Raw genomic sequence first — 26,264 nt, 5'->3', positions numbered from 1 at the left:
CTTTATGTGAAACTGACTACAAAGTGGTTATTAAAAATCATGTACTTTTCATTGTCTAAGCTCAGCGTCAAGTAAATTAGATTTTGAAAATGTTCTAAGCTTTTACTTGTAGCATAGACAGCTTTAATACAAGTGTGCATTTAATTTAACTTTAATTTTCAGCATATTCTACATCTGAAGTATTTCTTTCTAGGACATATTGGCACTTGTGACTGAGAGAAATAAAAGCATTATTTTCCAAATACTTTCTCTTTCATGCTGTTATGTCATCTTGTTTGTGTTGAGGGTATTGGGAAGAAGTTTGTGTTTTTGCATGAATGTAACTGGTAAATTTAACAAGATCATGTAATTGGTTGACAAGTTTTTCTGGCAATTTTAAATAAAGCCATTTAGTTGGTAGGAGGAAAAATAGGCATTGTCTTGTCTCTCCACAAGTGTTTGCAGGGCTGGTGTCTGGAACAATTGACCAGTCCAGGAGACCTAGCTGCAATTCTTGCAGAGCAGGGTAGTGAAGTGGGAAGGAGGCAGGAGGTAAAGAGGTCCATTACTCAGGTGAGAGTGTGAAATCAGCAGTGAAATGGAAATATATACTTGTATTGTATGAAGCAAAGGAAAGCTGAATAGTAAGGAAATAGGTCTGTGATTTGAAAGTGCTAGAATTGTAGGGGGCAGGGCAGATCCATGGACTAAACAGGGGTGAAAGAGGCAAAACACCTAACAATGGAACGCAGAGGGAAATAAATTAGGTGGGCAACTCAGTCTAATGATCAAAATTTCATGTGCCTGCTCCAGCATCTACCTACCTTTACTGATTGATACTACTTTCAAGCCTTGCCATCAGGCTACAAATCACCAGGGAAAATAAACTGCACAAAAGGTCTATTCCTATTCTTTTTTCCTCTGTTGTTTTTAGTTATCCTGCAGAATTTATCCTAATAGAAGTTGTACACTTGATCAGTTGTAGCTCCTTTACATTTTTTACTTTCACATTATCATTATGTTGCTTCAGGCAAAGATTTTTAAAAGTGATTTTGGGTTCTTCACCTGACTGGTGATTTTGGGATACCCACCTGGAAATAGCTTAATTTTTTCAGAAAATACTCAGCACCCACTCTTTGAAAATTGGATCATTTAAAGTGTCTCAAGTTGGGTTCCCAAAATCACCTGTCATTTAAGAAAGTCTTGGGCCTAATCTTGTCAGGTATTTTAGTAAAGTGAAAGAAGTATTTGAAAGACCTACAACTTAAATTTTATAGTGGCTTAAAAAAAGTGTAATGACGTGCTCTCACTTTCAAAGGAAACATGAGCTAGAGGGAGAGAGAATTTTTGGCAGGACACTCCTAATGGGAGTTGTGGGTGCTCAGCACTTCTGAAATACTTTAAAGTTGTTAACACAAAGCCAGAACGGTTATTTTTTTTAAAAGTTACTGTGGGTAGAGGCAAGCACAGGAGTGGGAGATGTAAAAATGCTTCCTTTCAAAGAAACAGAATATAAGGATAAAACTACTGCCTGATACACCTGCAAGCTGCCAGTGAGCATAGTTGGGAAATAAATAAATAAAATAAAACTGAACACAGAGTCATACAGACTATCAAAGCTAGTCAGAGTTTAAAAAAGTTTTGACCAGCATTGCTCTCCATCCTTTTTCTCCTGCTTCTCTCCCATTGTCTTCTCTGCTTTCCGAGTTTTTTTTTGACACCAACAGTTGCAAAGGGAAAGACTCAGATCACTATTCCTGCTGTAGCTGGCACCAGCATGAAACTCACTAGATCAGAATCACTTCCCTCAGGAATTTCACATTTCTGTTGTCAACCACGTAGGGACTGGGAAAGCTATTTCAAAAAAGCACATCAGTTTCCTAAGAGAACCAGAGACACGCTACACTTAGGGCTTGTCTACATCACAAAGTTGCAGCGCTGGTGAGGGGGTTACAGCGCTGCAACTTAGGAGGTGTACACATCTGCAGGGCATCACCAGCGCTGCAACTCCCTGTTTGCAGCGCTGGCCGTACTCCCGTTTTGTCTCGGGTGTAGAGGATCCAGCGCTGGTGATCCAGCGCTGGTAATCAAGTGTAGACACTTACCAGCGCTTTTCTTGACCTCCGTGGAATAAGCAGGTATCCCAGCATACCTGAGGAAGCCTCTCTGGTAATCAAGAAGGTCTCCTTCCCCGGTTTGCTCTCGCGTTCCCCGAACCCCAGTGCAAGCAGGTCTCCTTCCCTGCGGTTTGCTCTCGCGTTCCCCGAACCCCCGAGCAAGCAGGTCTCCTTCCCTGCGGTTTGCAGGGGGGTTCGGGGAACGCGAGAGCAAACCGCGGGGAAGCTGGTCTCCTTCCCCGGTTTGCTCTCGCGTTCCCCGAACCCCCGAGCAAGCAGGTCTCCTTCCCTGCGGTTTGCAGGGGGGTTCGGGGAACGCGAGAGCAAACCGCGGGGAAGCTGGTCTCCTTCCCCGTTTTGCTCTCGCGTTCCCCGAACCCCAGTGCAAGCAGGTCTCCTTCCCTGCGGTTTGCTCTCGCGTTCCCCTAACCCCCAAGCAAGCAGGTCTCCTTCCCTGCGGTTTGCAGGGGGGTTCGGGGAACGCGAGAGCTAACCGCGGGGAAGCTGGTCTCCTTCCCCGGTTTGCTCTCGCATTCCCCGAACCCCCCTTGAAGCCACCCAACAGCGCTGCAGTGTGGCCACATCTAACACCACTTGCAGCGCTGGTTGCTGTAAGTGTGGCCACTCTGCAGCGCTGGCCCTATACAGCTGTACTAATACAGCTGTAACAACCAGCGCTGCAAAATTGTAGATGTAGACATACCCTTAGTTGCTATAGGTAATGAGTGATTCCCTTCACTGTGTGGATAGCACAATGTCCCTCTTAAATGTGTTACACAGCACGAGTTCCAAATAGCCCATTAGGTCTGATCTGTTTTCTAAATGCTTTGGGGGCAAGAACAACCCTCCTACTGGCTGGTTCTAGTGAGGGGTGAAATACACTAGTACTGCAAAGGACAAGTACATGATGACAAGTAGGGAGGTTATGTATGTTTTCTGTACAAGAAGGGCAAAACATATAATTTCAGCATAGTTTATTTATTATAATTTAAGGGAAACAAAACACAGATATCAGGAGACAGAAAACAGGTTCTCTCTCTGAAAGAGTATCCAACCTGAATTTTTCTCATAGCTCTAGCCCCCAGTAGTTAGGCAGGCAGATGTCTTCCACCTAATAAAGATGCAGTGAAGAGAATACTGAACGATAGTTACGTATGACACGTACTTATAGTTAAGCACTGAAGGAGTCCTCATATATGCTTGTAGAAAGATGGCCAATAGCAGAAAATTATTATGGTGTTAAACACAATGCCAAGCTAGAGCAATCTAACTCATGCAACAAACCAACAGTTCAACCCCCTGCTCTCCATTTTAGCCCCAAGTACTGGCACCTCTTTCCCTTGACAGTTGTTGAAAGGTACATATTTAATATGGTGTGAACTCAGGGATAGGGTGGTCCTGGTCTGGACTCCTCTGGAAGCCAAACTTCTTAGCTCAATCTGGTTGGAAACTAAAGTGTGAAGTTGGTTTTGGGTTTGATACAAGGTACCACTACCTTTTGCCTGTCTTTGTCAAGTCCCTGCTTGCTAATGAGGACAAATTAGAGGATGACATTTAAACACAGTGTTTGGCCTAATCATTCTTTCACTATTCAGATATTCATGTGATTTAGACCATCAGGAGTTGCCCATAGTGTTGTTAATGTAAACATTGCAGCTTGCTAAATTATATTGTACATAGCTCTGAAATTGAGTGCATTTTTAAAACCTCAGTCCTTGACCAATAAATAAGTATATAGAGAAGGGAGGATTAACGTATGTTAAAGTTACTATCTGAAATTCTGATGAGTGAATATGTAATGGAGTAAAAGATTAAAGGGATAATGGCTCCAGTTATCTAAAATCAAGGGTTGTGTTGTGTGTATTAGAAATTAAAATTCCTAGGTGAGAGTTGTTTTAGTCACAGTTATAACCCTCACTTCAGAGGATGGCTGTGCTTTCCAAACTACTGAGCTATTTAAAAAGTAAAGCTGCCAACAGCCTTGACAGTGTCCCTTCACTAAAGTCATCTTTCTATTATCCTGACCAGTTTGTTGTATTCACTCTTTTGCGAATAATGAGTTATGGAGTAGAAGCGAAAACTCATTAACACACTAAAATTTGAGTTATGCTGTATTAATTATCCACTATAGTGAGTTGTTCTTTATGAGTTCTTCAGTCTGTATATCACTGAAACCACATACTCTATGTAGATCAGTGTTTCTCAAACTGGGGTCACCGCTTGTGTAGGGAAAGCCCCTGGTGGGCCGGGCCAGTTTGTTTACCTGTCCCGTCCACAGGTCTGGCCGATCGCGCCTCCCACTGGCCGCAGTTCACTGCTGCAGGTCAATGGGAGCTGCTGGAAGTGGCGGCCAGTAAGTCCCTCGGCCTGCACTGCTTCCAGCAGCTTCTATTGGCCTGGAGCAGTGAACCGCAGCCAGTGGGAGCTGCAATCGGCTGGACCTGCGGATGGGGCAGGTAAACAAACTGGCCTGGCTCGCCTGGGGCTTTCCCTAAACAAGCGGCGACCCCAGTTGGAGAAACACTGATGTAAATAGATCCTTAAAATGGGTCTGACTTGAACTCTTGTGAATACTTCTGCTCCAGGCCTGCCTCCAGCCACATCCCTGGCTCCTGACCCCGCTTTGGCCCCTTTTTTTAAATCCCTGCCCGTAGCCTCAGTTCCTGGCCTCAGACCTGCCCCCAGCCTCAGCCCTAGCTCCCTTACCCCTGTCCATGTCCTGCCACCCTACGCCCCCCCCACCCTGTGTGAGCCCTGGTCCTGGCTCCAGTGCGGGAGGGGCATGACTGAAAAGTTTGGGGACCACTACACTAGACAGACTGGTAAATTCTCTCAAATAAATTACAGAACACTTTTAAAAAAATCTAAATTTCTGAAATTATCACTATCATTAACATGCTTTGAAATCTACCAAAGAAAAGTGGTCTTTAAGTGCTAAGTGTGATACTTCCAGAGGATACCTAGGGTTTTGAGGCCCCTCACTACCACCTTCTGTTAGCATGAGGAAGCAGTGTCTGTGCCTGCCTTGGGTCAACTCCCCAACTCCACCAGCCACGGGCAACACGAGCACTCTGCTCTAGGCCTCCAGGCCCCACTAGCACTCTACAGGTTGGCAATAGGTGAACTCCAACCGTTGGGCCCACCTAGTGTCTTCCTGAAATGTCCAACACTCAGTATTCACCAGTCCACTTCTTCCAAAGAAGCAGTGCACTCCAGGTTACTTGTTGCACCTCAGATCACTACTCCATTCAACCCACAGCACACAGGTTTATTTAACAAATCAGAGATTTAAGAAGTACCACATAGAAATATTGGAAATAAATGGTTACATATAAAATAAAATCACAACATGCATTCTAGAGCCTGGAGTTAACAAGATACTCTCATGTTGAACCAAGTATTTGCTCACCCAACACCCCTACAGAGATTTACAGCCAGGCAGTCTGTGACTCTTCCTTCATGAGACATGCATGCTGTCTTTTTGCCTCCTAGGTGAAGAATTCAGTGCATCTCATTGCACTCCAGATTATACCAGTTCAATAATTTGTCTTTATTCATAAACAGGACACACACCCCCTCTATGTTTTCTGCCAGTTTGGGTCACAGTAAGTATTAGATATTACAGAATTAAAGTATAACCCACATTTAGTAAAATAAATATCTGATGGTCCACTGGGTGTACTTTCTTTTTATACTGATTCAAAAAGAATCAGGAATGAGGGGCAGAAGAAAAGAATATCAGGAAGCTTCTCACCTTGGTCTCTAAAAAGTGAAAGTGCTTTTTATTCCTTTGCTCCTTTTTTTTGTGGTAAATATGATTGTAACAATGTGAAGAACTTGTGAGAATACTTCATATGATGCCTATTGCTGCTGCTAGCTTCTGCAGTGATGGGCATAGCATCTCACTATATGGCCAAAATCTATTGTTCTAGAACGGGGTCGGCAACCTTTCAGAAATGGTGTGCCAAATCTTCATTTATTCACTCTAATTTAAGGTTTCACGTGCCAGTAATACATTAACATTTTTAGAAGGTTTCTTTCTATAAGTCTATAATAAAACTAAACTGTTATTGTATGTAAAGTAAATAAGGCTTTTTAAATGTTTAAGAAGCTTCATTTAAAATTAAATTAAAATGTAGAGTCCACTGAGCACATGGCCAGGACCCAGGCAGTGTGAGTGCCACTGAAAATCAGCTCGCGTGCCGCCTTCAACACGCATGCCATAGGTTGCCTACCCCTGTTCTAGAACTTCCATAATGAGGAACTATCTTTAGTGCACCCACTCCCGTCCCCCACAGGGATATGTTAAAGAACATATCTGTGCAAAACAATTATTATTAACATTTGTCTATTAGGCCACGGTTGTACTGCAATTGTACAGAAATACCTGACCAAAGATTCCTATTAAAGGTATAAATTTGCTCTTTCTATGCTGTTGTATTCACATACAGCATGCATTCATGATATCAATTTTGAGGGCTCCTGTCATAAACAGATAGCTAAGGATTAATGTCTCTTTCACCTGAAGCACCTGACCAGAGGACCAATCAGAAAACCGGATTTTTTCAACTCTGAGTGGAGGGAAGTTTGTGTCTGAGTCTTTGTTTTCTGTCTGCCTGCTTTCTCTGAGCTTTGGAGAAGTAGTTCTGTTTTCTAATCTTTTGTTTCTAAGTGTAAGGACAAAGAGATCAGATAGTAAGTTATATGGTTTCTTTTCTTTGGTATTTGCATGAATATAAGTGCTGGAGTGCTTTGATTTGTATTCTTTTTGAATAAGGCTGTTTATTCAATATTCTTTTAAGCAATTGACCCTGTATTGTGTCATCTTAATACAGAGAGACCATTTGTATGTATTTTTCTTTCTTTTTATATAAAGCTTTCTTTTAAGACCTGTTGAAGTTTTCTTTACTGGGAAATTTCAGGAAAATTGAATCTGTACTCACCAGGGAATTGGTGGGAGGAAGAGATCGGGGAAATCTGTGTGTGTTGGATTTGCTAGCCTGATTTTGCATTCCCTCTGGGGGAATAGGAAAGTACTTTTTGTTTCCAGGACTGGAAACGGAGAGGGGGAGTCACTCTGTTTGGATTCACAGAGCTTGTGTCTGTGTATCTCTCCAGGAGCACCTGGAGGGGGGAAGGGAAAAAGGATTATTTCCCTTTGTTGTGAGACTCAAGGGATTTGGGTCTTGGGGTCCCCAGGGAAGGTTTTTCAGGGGGACCAGAGTGCCCCAAAACACTCTAATTTTTTGGGTGGTGGCAGCAAGTACCAGGTCCAAGCTGGTAACTAAGCTTGGAGGTTTTCATGCTAACCCCCATATTTTGGACGCTAAGGTCCAAATCTGGGACTAAGGTTATGACAGCTCCTCTCATAAAAGAAATGAATTATGTACCTGTGGCTAACTTTTAAAGCAGACCCAAACCTGAAACAAATCCTGTTTTATACAAATACGTGTTGTGACACATGGGTAATATTTAGCCAATGTGTCAGAGCAATTTTACAGCCAGTTTCAAATTCAGAATGATGACCAAAAAATTACCATAGTATCATGTTGCTGCCATTCTTGCCTCTACTCATCATCACAGGCCAGCAGTCTGCATTCCTCCACACCCAATTTCACAGCACAATAGGTGCTATGTGAAAGATCACTAAATATTTTTAACTAGCATTTGGAATGGGATGCTTGAAGGGTGCACTCTGCCAAGAAGCACATAACCTGTAGCAGAATTATATATTCCACCAATAGCCAAGATCTGGAGGGACTAAAGTGTGTTAAAAATCAGAGTAATTGATACTAAAAGCAATTACTATTGTAGGATAGAGGTGTAGTCAGGCTCCACAGAAGTTGGAGATAGAGGTGACCTGTTGGGGTCACCTATAACACCTCTTTCCAGTGTAGCACTGTACTTTACAGTTTATTTTCTAGTGCTTTTGTACGGTATGAATGGCAACACCACCTATCAGGAATGAGAACTACAATGATATGAACTCATTGCTCAGGCACAGGAGAGAAGCACAGAACATACTAGTTAGTTTCACAAACAAAGACACACAAAAAACAAAAAGCTCCCCTCCCCCCCCCCAAAAAAAAAAGTGGGAAGAGTTTTTAGGTATTTGCATTAAAGAGCTTTTTTTCTTTTTTTGCTAGTCGATAAGCTCTCATACACTCTCATTCTAAGGTCAGTCACATTTTCCCTGGTCCCTCTTCAATCACTGGTAAAATTTTGAAAAAGAAAAATTAGGGATGTTTTGTTACTGTCAAGGAAGATATTTAATTATTTAATAACCTGATTTACATATATATAGATAATTTCCATATAACCATATACTTCAGTTTAAAAAAAAAAACTGTGTGAGGATTTAGTGCTTGTGAAATGTATTGGCCTGACAGTCCTGCTGATTGAAATTTTCTGGTTATCTAAAGGACAGTGGCAGGGCAAGCTTCCCAAAACATGGGGCCCTGTTTGTATATCTTAGGCTTGGTCTACTCTACCAACTTATGTTGGTATAACTACATCCCTTGGGGTGTGGAAAGTCCACCCTGAGCAACGTAGTTACATCCCAGTGCAGACAGTGCTATGTTGATAGGTGGGCTTCTGCTGTCAACATAGAGTATGGCTACACTTGCAACTTCAAAGTGCTGCCACAGGAGCGCTCCCGCGGCAGCGCTTTGAAGTGCGAGTGTGGTCGCGGCACCAGCGCTGGAAGAGAGCTCTCCCAGCACTACAGGTACTCCACCTTCCTGAGGGGATTAGGTTACAGCGCTGGGAGCCACGCTCCCAGCACTGGGGCACTGTTTACACTGGCGCTTTACAACGCTGTAACTTGCTGCGCTCAGGGGGGTGTTTTTTCACACCCCTGAGTAAGAAAGTTGCACCACTGTAAAGCGCCAGTGTAGCCAAGGCCATAGCTACTGCCTCTCGGGGAGTGGAGTATCTGTGCCGATGGGAGAAGCTCTCCTGTTGGCAGTGCCGTAGCTGCTCTGGTGCAGTTGAGCCGCTGCAGTGCTGTAAGTGTAGACAAGCCCTCAATCTTGCTTGAGGGGAGAGGGTTGGAACTTTCTTTACAGATAACAGGGACAGTTCAGTCCATGACACATAGGGAGTGCTACGTTACACTCCCAGAGGGATATAAAAAGTTTTTAAAGACACATGCGGTATTTAAACCAGGGGTCGACAACCTTTCATTAGTGGTGTGCTGAGTCTTCATTTATTCACTCTAATTTAAGGTTTCGCGTACCGGTCATACATTTTAATGTTTTTTAGAAGGTCTCTCTCTCTGAGTCTATATATTATATAACTAAACTAGTGTTGTATTGTAAAATAAACAAGGTTTTCAAAATGTTTAAGAAGCTTCATTTAAAATTAAATTAAAATGTTGATCTTACGCCACCGACCCACTCGGCCCGCTGCTGGTCTGGGGTTCTGTTCACATAGGCCGGCAGTGGGCTGAGTGGGCCCTGTGGCTGGGACCCCAGTTGGGAAGGGTCTGGCAGCCAGAACCCCAGACCGGCAGCGGGCTGTGTGGGGCTGGTGGCCGGGACTCCGGACTGGCAGTGGGCTGAGCGGCAAAGCTCACTGTCGCTCAGAGGTTCCATCCTCCGGCTCCTGCCAGCCGGGATCCTGGCTGCCAGACCTGCTCAGCCCAGTGCCGGTTTGGGGTCCCAGCCCTGCCCACATACAGTGGGTACCTACCTTCTCCCTGGTTCTGGCCCATTCTCTTCCTCTCTCTGCACTGAGCTGAGAGTTGGAGTGGACTGAGCACAGGGCTGAGGGTGAAGGGTCTGGCCAGGAGCTAGAATGAAGGAGGGGGCTCATGGTTGGGGCAAGAGGTTTGGGTGTGGGGGCACTTACCTGGGCAGCTCCCATGTGGTGTGAGGGGTGCAGGTGGGAATGTGAGTGAGGGTGCAGGGGCTCCCGTTTGGTGCTCAGGGTTGGGGTGGGGATGTGCAGGGTGCATGGGATGGGGGAAGGGGCTGGGGATGTGCAGGGTGCAAGAGTTAGGGCAGAGGGCTGGGGGCATGTGAGGGGGGTGCAGGTGTCAGGGTAGGGGGGCTGGGTATGTGCAGGGGTGCCAGTCAGGGTTGGGGTCATGGGGGGGTCAAGGAGTCAACAGAGGGCTGGGTGGTACAGCGCTCAGGGCAGGGGCCTGGGGGTGTGTGGGGGGGCAGGGCTCAGGGCAGAGGGTGACTGCACCCCCCAGAACCCAACCCCTCTCCACCGCTCCTTGTCTCAGCTACCCCCTCCTGGGACCCCACCCCTATCTAAGCCTCCCTGCCCCTTATCTCCTGACTGCCCCCCCAGGACCCTACCCCCTACCTGTCCCCTGACTGCCCCAGCCCTTATCCACACCCCGACAGACCTCCTGGACTCCCATGCCTATCTAACTGCTCCCTGCCCCCTGACAGGACCCCCAGAACTCTGGACCCATCCAACCCCCCCACCCACTCCCTGCCTGCCCCAACCCCTCTCCACACCCCTACCTCCTGGCAGTCCCCCCAGAACTCCTGACTCATCCAACCCCCCCCAGCTCCTTGTCTCCTGACCACCCCCTCCAGAAACAGCCCCCCATCCTAACTGCTCCCCCAGGACCCTCTTTGCTCCCTGTCCCCTGACCTCTATTCACCCCTCAAACAGACCCCGGAACTCCCATACCCCATCCAACCCCCCTGCTCCCTGACCACGCCCCCGGGATCCCACGCACCCACGCTGCTCCCTGTCCCTTGACTGCCCTCACCCCTTAGCCAGCCCCGCCCCCCACAGCCCTGGAGCCAGCCCCCTTACCATGAGGCTCCTGGCTCATCCGGAGCCCTGCTCCGCCGCGCCCCTCAGAGCGATGTGCGCGCGGCAGCAGGGCTCCGGGTGAGGGGGGAGCATCTCTCCCTCCCCTCGGAGCCAAACGCTGCCCCACGGGGGCGCGCAGCCCCAACCCCCAAGAGCTCTGCGCGGGCGGCGGCGGGACTTGGGGGGGAGGCGCGGAAGGGGCCGGCCGCTTTCTGCGCTAGGCCAGCGCTCCGGCGCGAGACTGGGGGGACCCCATGGCTTGCCGCGTCGGCAGGATTTTTAATGACACGCGGAGTCACAGCAGGCAGCCGCGTGCCATTAAAAATTGGCTCGCGTGCCATGGTTGCCGACCCCTGATTTAAACATATGGGTCAGTGCTGATTTAGGAATTGTCTCATTACAAAAGCCTTCACGTTCCATCCCTAGTTCTTCTCATCTTGCTTCTGAACTCTCTCTCAGTACCCTTAGATGTCAGGTGTGACTGACAGTTTAAAAAAAACAGTCCCTGGAGATCTGCATTCATGTAATAGGTGAACCATTAGGCTACAGTCAATCAGTCATTACTCAGTCACAATCTACCCCTGGTATTAAATTAATAGAGTTACACCAGAGATTAATTTGACCCCATATTTCTAATGAATCTCATAAAGTCAGTGATTCATAAGAAATGTAGCAAATTTCAGTAAATACTTGAATTGATCAGAGGCCAAAAAAAAAAAATAGAATTGTAATTGAACTAAGCTCATTAGACTGTTGGCTTTTAACCTTTTTCATCAACCAAATACTGCAAGAAAATGGGGTCTTGCACAGCAGAAATACTGTGGCTTGTTTATTTATAGAACTTAGGGCTTGAAAAAGGAAAACCACATTAGGTAAAAATGGCCAGCAGTACTTTGTGAATTGCACAAAGCTCTGCAATAAAAATGTGACTAGTTTTTGAATTGTCAGAAATCCATTTACACTGCATGTCTGTCTTGCTCTACCTCCTTTTAGACATGTGTGCGAGTGTCTCACTAATATCATCCACTTAAATCCCTCAGAATTCTCCTAAGGTAACTATAATTAACAAGGATGACAAATGAGATAATGGGTACATTGCATGCTTCATGGAGCACTTGGAATGTTAGTTACTATTCAATTTAACTTTTTGACTTTATCATTGTACTCATATTGAAACATTCAGAAGGAATATGTACTGATCTCAATCACCCAGCTATTTTATTTGAAAATAAAATAATCTCTTTTACTTGTAATCAACTGTATTTAAATAATACAATATTACTTTTTATGTGAGAAAGCATGGATGGCTGTTTCACCCCCCCACATTAATGTGTAGCAGTACTTGCAGCTGAAATATCATTATTCAGGAGGCAAAAAGGGCACAAGTAATGAAAGACGAGTGCAGGATACAGCCCATAATTTGTACTCTTTAGTGCAGAGACCATGTTTTGCATTGTGAGTGAAAAGGGCCTAGCATACCATGGGCACTGCCACATAAAGAGATAGTAGCAATAATAATGTCATAAGGGAAACAACTTACTCTGGAATATGAGTAATCATAGTGAAAGGACTTTTCTGTGAGAAGCAGGCATAATATTAAAGAACCCCTAAAATGGTATTATAATTAGGAGGATGTATCACTTCTTGAAGATCTTCCCTTTCTCCCACACCCCAACTAGTTTTTGTTTTATTAAAACAAATATGAGTAAATTACCTACCAAGCTAATGATGAGAAGAAATGTGTTTCTGAAGACCTCTTCTCTTTATTACGTTAATGTCACTTATGAGTTATATTGCTTTTTTATTGAATGGTGGTGTTGTGCAGAGTAGCTGGAAAGGCATTTCCTCATGAAAAGGTAAATGGTGTTGTATTATTCAGAGCAGAAGTGGAAGATGCAAAGTCCTTAGGGTGTTCAAAGAAAGCAGGATTCACAGATAAAGTGTTTGCTGCTTCTCTGTAAATAGCTGAATATAGGATGTTACTTGGGAAGATACAGTGGAAATTGTGTAATAGCATGTGATTTTTTTTTTTTGTGGAGCACAGGAATCTATCTTACTTTTTTTGAACAAAGGACCCAACTATAAATCTCAGTAATACTGGTATAAATCAGAAGTACTTCGTTGAAGTGAGTGGGCCTGATTGTACTATAAAATTACTTTTGCACCAGTTTAGCTCTGCTAGCTTCAATGATGTTTTTGCATGATAAACATAGGTGTGAGAAGAGAATCAGGCCCAGATTTTCAAATGTTTGGCTTTCTATTAAACTTAATGTGATTGTCTTGGGTTTTTTAAAAATTAACTATAAAACCCTTGAAAGTTTACTTTACCCTTATACTGATATGCATTCTCAATCTTAACTGCTGCTCATTTTATTTTAGTTGAGAATTTTAATTTTGATCTCCCGTGTAATAACTTCCTTTCCATAATCAAATGTAGAGGGCCTGCTCAGTTTAATAAAGTGTGATTACAATTAATTGTGTATAATGCATTCACTTCAAGGTACTTAATTGTGTATAATGCATTCACTGCAAGGTACACTTTGTACATAGCATCTAACTGATCTATATCTTTAGGCCAGATGCTCAGCTGGTGTAAATCAGTGTCTCTGCAGAGCTGAAAATGCTGAGAATTTGCCCATGAACTTTAATTTAAGATTGCTGGTATGTAAACATACTGAGGAACACTACAATTAAAGAAAATACCTAGGTATTTATAAGTTTGGAAATAAGCACTGAGGGGAAGAACATAAATATTCAAAACCATTCAGACTTCATAAAATTGTCTCTCCCAGCTATGTGGAGCTTAGGAGATCCACAGTGTTCCTGCTAGCTCCTTTTGCAGTGTAGAGATTGCACAATGCCTGCAGGTGCTTTCACATGACTGATGGCCTCCATGCTGTCTGCAACACAGCGCTTTAGGTAAAAGCCCATAGTACAGCTCCTATAGTAACATTGCAAAGTCATTTTCAAGCATTCACATATTAAAAATGATTTTCACCATTTACTTTCACACTTTCAAAAAAAAAAAGATTCTAGATACTCTGAACATCATAAAAACCAATAAAACAAAGAAAAACCCTTTTCCGGTGCAAAGTTACAAATACAGGACTGCTTGTGAAACTGGTTGTAATCTTAACTATTGTCTTTCAGCTGAATAATTCCATGTATAAACTAACTTAAAAACAGCTTGATCAATTGACTAATTTTGCAGAAAAAGGTAACTTTTGGGTGTAAGGTCACCAGGCATCCAGTTTTCGACTGGATTGCCCAGGTAAACAGGGACACTGGCAGCTCCATTCAGCACTGCTGACCAGGCCATTAAAAGTCCAGTTGGTTCCACAGAAGCAGCCCACATATCCCTGTGGCCCAGGAAGCTCTGCATGTTGCCCCCACCCTGACCGCTGGCTCTGCAGCTCCAATTGGCCAGGAACTGTGGCCAATGGGAGCTACGGAGGTGGTGCCTGAGGGTGCGGGCAGTGCGCACCGTACAGACTCACCTGGCTGCACCTCTCCCTAGGGGCTGGACCTGCCGGCCGTTTCCAGGAGCAGCGTGGAGCCACATTGCACCTCCGACTGGGAGCCACCTGAGGTAAGTGCTGTCCAGCCAGAGCCCACACCCCGAACCTCCTGCTCCAGGTTGGAACCCCTGCTACACCCTAACTACCTCCAGACCCCGCACCGCCACCTGCACCAGAACCCGCTGCCCCAAGTCGGAACCTCCTCCCATACCCAAACTCCCTCCCAGATCCTGCACCCTGACCCACACCCCAACCCGCTGCCGCAGGTTGGAATGTCTTCCTGCATCCAAACTCCCTCCCAGAACCCCCAACACCCTGCCCAGCCTTTAGCCCACTCTTAACCCCTTGGCTCCAGCCCAGAGCCCCCTCCTGCACTCCAAACCTCTCATCCCCAGGTCCACACTAGAGCCTGCACCCTCACCCACACCCCAACTCCCTGCCTCAGCCTGGAGTCCCCTCCCACACAGTGAACCCATCATTTCTGGCCCCATCCTGGAGTTCACCCCCTCCTGAAGCCCTCACTCCCTCCTGCACCTCAACCTCCTACGCCACCCCTGTGAAAGTGAGTAAGCATGGGGGAGAGTGAGTGATGGAGGGTAGGGGGCGGGGCCTTAGAGAAGAGGAGGGGCAGGGGCCAGGCCTCGGGGAATGGATGAGGCAGGGGGTAGGGCAAGGGTGTTCGGTTTTGTGCAATTCATAGATTCATAGACTCTAGGACTGGAAGGGACCTCGAGAGGTCATCGAGTCCAGTCCCCTGCCATCATGGCAGGATCAAATACTGTCTAGACCATCCCTAATAGACATTTATCTAACCTACTCTTAAATATCTCCAGAGATGGAGATTCCACAACTTCCCTAGGCAATCTATTCCAGTGTTTAACTACCCTGACAGTTAGAAACTTTTTCCTAATGTCCAACCTAAATCTCCCTTGCTGCAGTTTAAGCCCATTGCTTCTTGTTCTATCATTGGAGGCTAAGGTGAACAAGTTTGCTCCCTCCTCCTGATGACACCCTTTTAGATACCTGAAAACTGCTATCATGTCCCCTCTCAGTCTTCTCTTTTCCAAACTAAACAAACCCAATTCCTTCAGCCTTCCTTCATAGGTCATGTTCTCAAGATCTTTAATCATTCTTGTTGCTCTTCTCTGGACCCTCTCCAATTTCTCCACATCTTTCTTGAAATGCGGTGCCAAGAACTGGACACAATACTCCAGCTGAGGCCTGACCAGCGCATAGTAAAGCGGAAGAATGACTTCTCGTGTCTTGTTTACAACACACCTGTTAATGCATCCCAGAAACACATTTGCTTTTTTTGCAACAGTATCACACTGTTGACTCATATTAAGCTTGTGGTCTACTATAACCCCTAGATCTCTTTCTGCCATACTCCTTCCTAGACAGTCTCTTCCCATTCTGTATGTGTGAAACTGATTGTTCCTTCCTAAGTGGAGCACTTTGCATTTATCTTTATTGAACTTCATCCTGTTTACCTCAGATCATTTCTCCAATTTGTCCAGATCATTTTGAATTTTGACCCTGTCCTCCAAAGCAGTTGCAATCCCTCCCAGTTTGGTATCGTCCGCAAACTTAATAAGCGTACTTTCTATGCCAACATCTAAATCGTTGATGAAGATATTGAACAGAACCGGTCCCAAAACAGACCCCTGTGGAACCCCACTTGTTATACCTTTCCAGCAGGATTGGGAGCCATTAACAACTACTCTCTGAGTACGGTTATCCAGCCAGTTATGCACCCACCTTATAGTAGCCCCATCTAAATTGTACTTTCCTAGTTTATCTATAAGAATATCATGCGAGACCGTATCAAATGCCTTACTAAAGTCTAGGTATATCACATCCACCGCTTCTCCCTTATCCACAAGACTCGTTATCCTATCAAAGAACACTATCAGATTAGTTTGACACGATTTGTTCTTTACAAATCCATGCTGGCTATTCCCTATCACCTTACCACCTTCCAAGTGTTTGCAGATGATTTCTTTAATTACCTGCTCCATTATCTTCCCTGGCACAGAAGTTAAACTAACTGGTCTGTAGTTTCCTGGGTTGTTTTTATTTCCCTTTTTTATAGATGGGCACTATATTTACCCCCTTCCAGTCTTCTGGAATATTCCCCGTCTCCCATGATTTCCCAAAGATAATAGCTAGAGGCTCAGATACCTCTTCTATTAACTCCTTGAGTATTCTAGGATTGCCAATTCGTAAGTTGGCAACCCTATTTGCGTGGCATTCTTCAACAAAAACAAGCAACATAATTATGTGTAAACAATACATCTTCCTGCAGAGACAGGGCTCTAGTCCTAGACTTATAGGAAAACCTCTTATAATGATAAAGGTTCCAATTTAGAAAAGCACTTATACATGTGCTTAAATCCATCCAATAGATCTTAAGCACAGTCTTGGCACTGCCCCAAATAGGGTTACTTTCCTGAACTTGGACTAAAGTACAGAAGGGCTCTTAATCTTAGCTCTCAGTTTCAACCAACTATCTGAATGCAAATTGCTCATACACATTTTGTAACCATTTTGATAAGCTATCATGATCATTGATAATTTTGTTTTATTTAAAACTTTTTTCTTCAAATATAGCTCCTACATGAGTTTTCAAGGGGAGTAAATTATGTGAAAAGTTGGATGGGATAATAACAACCAGATTTTGAGGTAGAGGGACAAAAAAATATTAGACACTTAAAATTTAATATCAGAGTAACATTTTAATAAAATGGAACTCAAAAACCATTTAATCCAAACTTGGCAGAAAATGCCTCTTTAGACTTCAGATCAACTTAGTTTTGCTAGCCAAAGATGGTTTTGCCAATCTGAAGTGTTCAAAAAATCATGGGATTGGCTTAAAAATGTGTGATTTTAAAAATATGTGTTTTGTGTTCTTTTATTTGATTCTTTTGTTTTTGAGTCTGTTGTTTTCACATTTTTAAGCTTTCTTCCATAACCACCAGCGCCAAGACAAAAAAGAAAGAGCCGAGAATCTCATATTATCACACAACCCCAGAGACTTCAATGGGGCCAGGATTCCACACCAAACATGAGACTCAAATCATGGGAGCTGTTAACACTTCAGTTATATGGGAGCAGGAAGGTTAACATAAAGGATTACAATGGACCTTCATTTTGTCTTTACAGTAACTATGGAGAGACTTTTATATCTCCATAAAAAGATGTTGAGTATGAGTGCTTTGAGACATTTATGCCACTAAGCATTTACTTCATACTAGATGATAACATGAAAGAGTTAACCAGTGGTCTGTCAGGGGGCACAAATGCTGCTGAAATATGGTCATCATGAGCAAAAGTGGCAAGCACTTAAAATATAAATATATTTGAGACAGTACTCTCTCTATTTTGCATGATTTTCTCATGAATTGTTAGATGACTTGAATTTGGTCATGGGGTTTCAGCAACTAAGATACCATAACATGACATGGATAGAAAGAATGTTGTTATATTTTCAGAATTAGTTCATGAGGGATACAATTCATTTCAAATCCTAACCCATTCTTATATGCTTTTGTTCATATATAAAGAAAGTAAGGGATTTTCCATTGGTAGAAAAAGAGTTAAGCTATATAAAGATGTTCAAAACCTCAAGAGTTCTTAATGACAGGACAAAAATATCTGGAAATGAGTTACATATTTCATAGACTGTGAATTTCTAATGTATATTACTTGCTCTGCATCTAGAAAGAATACCACATTTTATTAGTGCATTAAAAACACAGATATGTGTTATAGGAGTCATTTTCACAGTAAGTCTGAGTACTTCTATTTGTGGCACAATGATAAAAAGTTCAAACTTCTTATTTCTTGTATGGTGGTAAGCTAAAAGTAGCCCAGAAATCCAAGTTCTGAAATCCATTTAGACTTTTTGACCAACAAATCTTACAATCACAATCTTAAAAAAAATTGAATAATTTTGCTTACCAGTGGGTTTTTTCTTTTTTTGGAATGCATGATACGAACAAAGAAAATCTGTGACTTCTTTTCATTGACACTCTATTTCCCTCCTACAATATTCTAAGAATATTGCATGTAGAAATACTACATGGTTTGATGTACACTGTAGAATTAGACAATCTCTGCAGAAGTGGATTATTGGAAGGTTTTGTCATTACCAGAATTGGCTTACATTTTGTAAATTCTTAGGAAAATGCATCAACACATGATTAGGGCAGAACTAAATTATTTATCTTTTGTCAATATATTCTTTACATCAAACATTTTATAAGAAATACACTTTAATTAGATCATTGTTTGTCTTTTACTTACATATTTTAACCTTTCAAAGGCACATTATATTATTTAAATGATACATTGAATATTTTAATAAGTATAAACTACTTATGTTTCCTGAACAAGTTCTTCTTTAGAAGGAATTTATGGAGCAGGAGATTGGCATGGCTCGCATAAGTTATAAGAACCCATTGTAAGGATGTTCTGGTTACAGATGCACACTACAGAGGCCCCATTTTCCTTCTGCGTCTTATTGGTAACACATGATAGGAATTACTTATAACATGCAGGAAGAGAAGTGGGCCCTTGGGTGTCATTAGGTTACTTCCAAAGTCTAAAGAATTTGTTTCACAGTTTTTGCATGTTTTAAATCAATTCCTCCTCACTGATCAGAAATCTATCAGGATGGATTCTCTCATTTCATTCTGTCCTGTATACATCAGGACTTTCTTTCCTACAGAACTTAATCATTTGGGTGCCCTTTGTTTTGCTGTATCCAGCAGTTGTCTGGGTAGTTAAAACTTTTTTGGAATACAATATCCATTGGTTTTATATTTCTGAATAGTTATCTCACAAACTTTTCATTCTCACTGTCACCTGATCTGTAGACATGGGTTTCTTGGCAACTATCCCTTATAGTTTCTCCTTTGGTTTTCATTACTTGGAGCCTTACCCAAAATATTTTGCTATAACTTTCTTTGTTGTTTAATTATTTGTCACCAGTAAATACTATGCATTTGTATATATCACAACGTAGAGCGGATATTAGGGTCTCCGCCCAAGCTGGATTTAAGTCACCAAGCCTTTAAAAGAAGAGTAGAAAAGCAAACTATGCCCTTCCTTCTTTCTAGAAGACAAGTAGTCTTTCATAGATCCCTTTTGACTAGCTTGGCCTAGCTACAACAACCAACCGAAAAAGAAAGATTTCCCTCTTGGCAAGGTGGCCAAATAATCTCAGTCCTTACTGTTGAGGGATAGAAGGAATAAAGACTCTTTTCCATTATGCACCACTTCTCCGTCCAAAGAGCTCCTTCTCATCTCGTTGTAAGCCCTACCTTTTTACAGCTAACTTTTTCATGAGTCTTAGCTGTCAGCTCCACACTTCAGCTGCTTAATGGGCCACAGCTGTCAGCCCTTCTCTCCAGGCCTAACGCCAGAAATAGTGACAATGGGATGGGTTGTTCTCCATTCAGCAAAGGGGTTTGCCCTTTCATAGTTCAGTTGAGAATGGGCAGGGGATATACACCTCATCACAGCCACACCGCTTATTATTTTTGACTGGTTAGTTACCACCATATTAATTTTCAGCATTAAGTGGTTATTTGCCATTATACCAGTTTGCTGTTCTGCACTTGCCTTCCTTACTATCAATCAGTCCTTCTTCAAACTCCCGTTTCCCTCTCATTCTTAGCACCTCTGACTTCTTACATTTTATCTTCTCCACTCTTCCCTCTGTTTTTCACCTGGACATTGCTACTCATGTTATGAATCCATACTCTCTTCTGCAAGCATGAACTCTTGCAGAAACACATGAGTTTCTTGCTATTCCCTTTGGTCCCACTTCTACCTACCTACATATATACTTACCTCAGCTTGGCCTTTTCCTCTGCCGATTCCTCTTTATCTCTGGAAACATAGCTCTCAACCTATGCTGACCCTCCCCTCTGTTCTCATTCTCTTGATCTCCATATCCCCTGGCTTCCTCAATTTATCCTTCCCTTCCACTGCTCCCTTTGGAGGTTCCACTCCATTTGGAAAAAAAACAAACAAACCTTTCACAGTAATTAATGGCCATCGTGGAGATCCCATCATTGCCTCAAATGTCACTCAGAAAAACTGTCTCCTCACCTTTCCCCCTAATTCCTCTCCTCTTCCTGTTATTGACATGATCACAAATCCTCCTATCATCCCGGCTCATAGCTGCACTGCACAGCTAGGGAGTTGCCTTATCCTTCCGAGTCCTTCTCCACAAAATTTCAAAGCTTGTTTCTTCTGCTAAGCTCTCAAAAACTAGCTAATGTTAATGTTGACACCCACCCATTCAGAAAGCAAATGTTCTAAAGAGGCATCACCTTCTCTGTGTTTTCTGTTTAGTTTATAATATCCTATGGATAAAAAATCATACCTTATTATGTCTTATGAAGAGCTGAGTGTACAGTTGGCACTTAAATAAAAACAACTGTGACACCTTCAACCACTCTCCGTCTCTCTCTCTAGTATGGATCTTGTTACAGGAATGCTCTGTGTCTATAGTTAATAGCAGTTAGTTAATGGATATGATGCTCAGGATTATGTAGCATAGTTCCAGGGTTTTGTGGGACTAATAAAATTTGTGCACTTCAAATGGTTCCTGTGTGCTGCTATTTACATGGAGCTCTAAACAGATGTTTTACATCATTACTGACTTTTCATTCTGTTAATTTCAGTTTTTGAGAATCATCCCAGATATGCCCACTGGCTCATGTTTTCCATAATTTAGTATATGTTTTAGCTCATCCTACAGATTTCCCATCTTCTCTGTATGTGTACGCTTAAATTCATAATGCTCATCTTTTTAAAAATTCTCATTAATAATAATCTGTTGCAGAATGTCTCTATTATTCTTTTTGGAAGTACAGGACATATTTTTTGAGTTAAGCAAAAGCTTATAGTTTTAAAATGAGAAAAAATGTGATGACATACAGTTGTATTAGGTTTCACAGTTAGCAATACTGTAAAATGAGTTTCTTTAAAAAAAGCTTTCATAGAACAGGTCATTGTTTGCGTGATGATGGATAGATAAATAAATAGCATGCCTGAGAGAACTGGCCTAGCCCAGATAAACTGTATATTGAGATTGGTATCTAAGAGAATGCAAAACTGTTATTTGTGGGTCAGATCCTACCCTAACATCTTCTGAGAGAGAAAAAGTAAAGAAAGAGAAAAAGAGTAAAAGGATATTGGAAAATGAGTGTTTGGAATGTTGTAGCCATCTTGGTCCCAAGATATGGAAGACACAGGGGAGTGAGGTAATATATTTTATTGGACAAACTTGTATGAAGGATTCAACACAAGTTGTAGGTGACCACTTAAAATGAAGTTAACACCTCTGCAGTGGTAGGACTACTAACCTCCACTGTCCTAAGACTGCAGAGGTGTTCATATCCTGCCTCATTTTAAGAGGTCTTCTACATGCTTAACAATCTGTCCCACCCATTCTCTGCCAATGTGCTTGAGTAACTTTACTCCAAAACATATTTTAGAGATGATAAAAATGTTATAATACAACAAAAAAGCAAGAATGCAAATGCCTTCAAAAAAAACTCCATAATTATGGAAATAGACAGTGGACGGCATTGGAAAAAATAACAGGAGGACGAGGCCAATACATTTTAAGGTCTTAAAAGGGCCTTAAGTGGTTCAGAGGGCCTCTGCATTGAAAAGAATTTCAGTCAGAGTGTGCAGAGAAATACATATGCTGTTAGAAATGTCCATGAATTTACAATTTTTTTAAAAAAGAAAACTAACAAAATACAAGCTAGCAACTTTTTTCAACCCAGTACCAGCAATTAACAATACCACTGTTATTTGTAAACAGCACAGACAGTAAAATAACAGTCCTAAAATTTCCACTGTAAAGGTGAAAGTGTGGATTATAAATTTATATCCTTAAAATATCTCTCTAATATCCTGGAACCCACAACACTGCATAGTGCTAGAACAGGGCAGTGTGTTTGCAATAGTGCTGTTTAAATCTTTGTAATGAAAATGTTTAATAATTTATTAACATTAAAATGTAAAAAGAAAAGATGACAAAACTTATTTGGTTGAAATGTCAGGCATATTATCTATGAATAAAAGAAAAAGAAAAAAAGAAAATAGTCACTGATATTCCTGGTGATTGTCATCATATTTCAAAGCCTTTATTCTGGCTTTCAATGCTTGTCACACTGCCTTAGGCTGTAATTTTGGAAAACATCTCTGACATCATTCTGCACTACCAGACGCACTGGTTTCTACCATTTCTACTACTTCTGGAACTGATCCCGAAAGTTCAAATACACCGTTTTTTGTTATAGTGCTGCACTGGGTACACCGGTGCTGCTGTAGTGCTTACTGAAGACACTAGCTGTGCTGATCGGAGAGCTGCTCCTTCTTTTGACATAGCACTGTCTACACTGAGGGTTAGGCTGGTGTAATTACATTGCTCAGGTGTGCATTTTCCATACCCCTGAGTGACACAGTTATACCAACGTAAGTTTGTAGAATAGACCAGAGCTGAGAGTATAGCTGTTTCTACTTTGGACTTTTTTTGAAAGTTTCTTCTGTTACATACTGGCAGAGCTTTTATTTGGACTTTTAATACTGACTTAGTATGAATTTTATTAGAATTATATATTGTTTGATTTATATTTGATTTAAAACAGTGGAGTAGTATTTACTTCTAGAGATTCTTCCATTTTGGGATGCCATTTAAATTTTATCTTAACTGGACATTATAGTTGATGAGGTGGTTCAATTAAAACAAAAAGATTAACTTTCCCATCCCTAGGCCCTGTTTTTCAATTGTTAGCTCACTCAAGTTAGCTTCACGTGATTGAAAAACCTTGTTAAGACAAATGCTAACACCTCTGAAGCTGGGTGAGTTAGGCTTTGTCTACACTGAAAAGTTTTGTCAACAAAAGGCAGATTTTGTCAACAAAAAGTGGTTGCATACACACTGTGTTGCGACTTTTGGTGGCAAAAATGCCCTGTTCTTCTTCGAGTGATTGCTCATATCCATTCCAGTTAGGTGTACGCGCCGCGCGTGCACATTCGTTGGAAAACTTTTACCCTAGCAACTCAGTGGGCCGGCAGGTCGCCCCCTAGAGTGGCGCCACCATGGCGCTCCATATATACTCCTGCCGGCCCACCCGCTCCTCAGTTCCTTCTTACCGCCCGTGTCGGTCGTTGGAACAGTGGAGCGCGGCTTAGCTGACCTCCACTTCCCTAGCTACTCGTTTTCTCGTATATAATTATGCAGTTATAACACTTTTATATATATATTTGTATGGTTAGTTTAGTTAGCGGGGTTCAGGAAGTAGCCCCTTCCATGAGCCCAGTGCCGGAGCCATGCATGGCTCACCGGGTTTTAAAAAGGGGCCCGGCTTGCCAGAAGCCGCGGCCGAAGAGAGATCTACATGACTCCTGTTGAAGTGCCTCAGGGAATCACACTTGACAGATAAGTGCCCCATTTGCAAGGCTTTTAAGCCGAGAACAAAAAGGTGCGGGACTTTCACTTGCCCCTCCACCTTGGGCGCGGAGCGATGTTCAAGCGGCGGGCAGAAGCGCCTCCTCGGCACCGGACCCCGCCGGTACCACCAAGGCCTTTCGGCACCGACCGTCGCCGGCACCGATGTCGACTCGGCACCGCTCCCTTCTTCCGAGGTCGAGAGAGTCTACGATTCCTGCTGGTGCCTGGCGGCTCCCCGGCACGCGCCGTGGTTGAGCCCCCTGCTCCCGCTACTTCCGTGCCACCTGCATCGCAGCCAGAGAGCTCGCCTCAGTTGCGTTATCCGGCACCGTCACCTGCAGAGGCACCGATGACTTCGGCTCCGTCGATTCCAGTCCCCCAGGACCAGGGAATCCGCTGCCTGGCAGCTCCCCGGCTCGCGCCGTGGTAGAGCTTACTGCTCCTGCTGCTTCTGTGCCAGCTGCACCACAGCTAGACAGCTCGTCTAAGATGGCTCGCCCGGCACCGACGACGTCGGCACCGTCGATCCCGGTCCCACGAGGGCTGTAGAATCCGGTGCCTGACGGCTCCCCGGCACGCGCCGTGGTTGAGCGTATTGCTCCTGCTGCTTCCGTGCCAGCGGCACCGCAGCCAGAGAGCTCGTCTACTCGGATCGCCCGGCGCTGACACCTGCTACGACACCGATGACGTCGTCACCGTCGATCCCGGTCCCATAAGGGCCGTAGAATCCGGTGCCTGACGGCTCCCCGGCACGCGCCGTGGTTGAGCGTATTGCTCCTGCTGCTTCCGTGCCAGCGGCACCGCAGCCAGAGAGCTCGTCTAGTCGGATCGCCCGGCGCTGACACCTGCTACGGCACCGATGACGTCGTCACCGTCGATCCCGGTCCCACAAGGGCCGTAGAATCCGGTGCCTGACGGCTCCCCGGCACGCGCCGTGGTTGAGCGTATTGCTCCTGCTGCTTCCGTGCCAACGGCACCGCAGCCAGAGAGCTCGTCTACGTCGGATCGCCCGGCACCGACACCTGCTGCGGCACCGATGACGTCGGCACCGTCGATCCCGGTCCCGCAAGGGCCGTAGTATCCGGTGCCTGACGGCTCCCCGGCACGCGCCGTGGTCGAGCTAATGCTCCGGCTGCTTCCGTGCCAACGGCACCGCGGTCAGAGAGCTAGTCTAAGTCGGATCGCCCGGCACCGACACCTGCTGCGGCACCGATGACGTCGGCACCGTCGATCCCGGTCCCGCAAGGGCCGTAGAATCCGGTGCCTGACGGCTCCCAGGCACGCGCCGTGGTTGAGCTCCTGTTCCGGCTGCTTCTATCGGCACCGTCGATTCCAGTCCCACAAGGGCTATCGAATCCGGTGCCCGACGGCTCCCCGGCACGCGCCGTGGTTGAGCGTATTACTCCCGCTGCTTCAGTGCTGACGGCACCGCAGCCAGACAGCTTATCTAACTCGGTTCGCCCGGCACCAGCACCTACCGAAGCTCTAATGACCTCGGTACCGTGGATCCCGGCCCCACGAGGGCCGTCGAATCCGGTGCCTGACAGCTCCCCAGTACGCACTGTGGTTGAGCCTGCTGTTCCCTGCACGCCGGAGATGTTACCAACGGCGAGGGCTCTCAGTGCCATGACAGAGTCAGTGCTGCCTGACCCGGGCACCGCCGGTACGGGTAATACAGTCTCTTCAAGGGACTGTCCCCTGTCAGTACAGCAGAGCGGCACCGTCCATGATCACGGTCCCGCAGACACTCCAAGTCCTGTCGGCACGCCGGACACCACTGGCAGTCCCGGTACTGTTTTCCTCGGTACTGGTCACACTCGCTGCACCGGTCGGTATCCCGTTCGCCGACCCGCTATCGGCACCGTTCCGACATCTGGCACCGGGGCAGGTACCTTGACTCCTGTAGCTCTTCTCCGAGCCTCGAGATCTCGGTCGACCTCCCGACACCGTTCTGGTTGCGGGTCTGGATCTCGTTCCAGGTACCGATACGCCTCCCGATGCCGGTCCCCGGTGCCGAGTTGGGCAAGGTCCGAGTGAGTCAGAGACTCGGCCCGTGCCTTCTTTTAGTACCTCCATGGCCATCCGGACACGCATCCGTGTCATCCCATATGCGCAGATTTTATGCTCAGGACCACGATCCTGATATCATGGCCAGCGGGCGCCAGCCCCGAAGCAGAAAGAGCCTTGGCGAATGCAAGGTGTACTCTGCAGGGGCCCTGCGCCTCTGGGTAGCAAAGCAACAAGCCTTGCTTAGCTGCGATAATTATAGCACCTGGGTGGAGGAGTTTCTCCCTCGAACCTCCCACCTAGAGTTCGCTGCCGTCTTGGAGGACGGGGGAAAGAATTTACCCTTTGTTGGTAAAGGCATCTTCGCGGCAGAGACAGCCC

General features: G+C 44.6%; 1 protein-coding gene across 1 annotated transcript in view; it reads left to right on the top strand.

The window, feature by feature from the left end:
• The window catches only part of XIRP2 (xin actin binding repeat containing 2), a 168,801-nt gene that overhangs the window by 44,696 nt on the left and 97,841 nt on the right, over positions 1–26,264 (top strand). The window contains exon 2 of the mRNA XM_030579997.1: positions 14,395–14,466. Coding sequence (XP_030435857.1) covers positions 14,395–14,466 — 72 coding nt within the window. The remainder of the gene's footprint in view (positions 1–14,394; positions 14,467–26,264) is intronic.

Source organism: Gopherus evgoodei, chromosome 11 (assembly GCF_007399415.2).
Source record: "Gopherus evgoodei ecotype Sinaloan lineage chromosome 11, rGopEvg1_v1.p, whole genome shotgun sequence".
Classification (NCBI taxonomy): domain Eukaryota; kingdom Metazoa; phylum Chordata; order Testudines; family Testudinidae; genus Gopherus; species Gopherus evgoodei.
The sequence above is the reverse complement of the archived record's forward strand: the minus strand, read 5'-3'. Positions and strand labels throughout refer to the sequence as shown.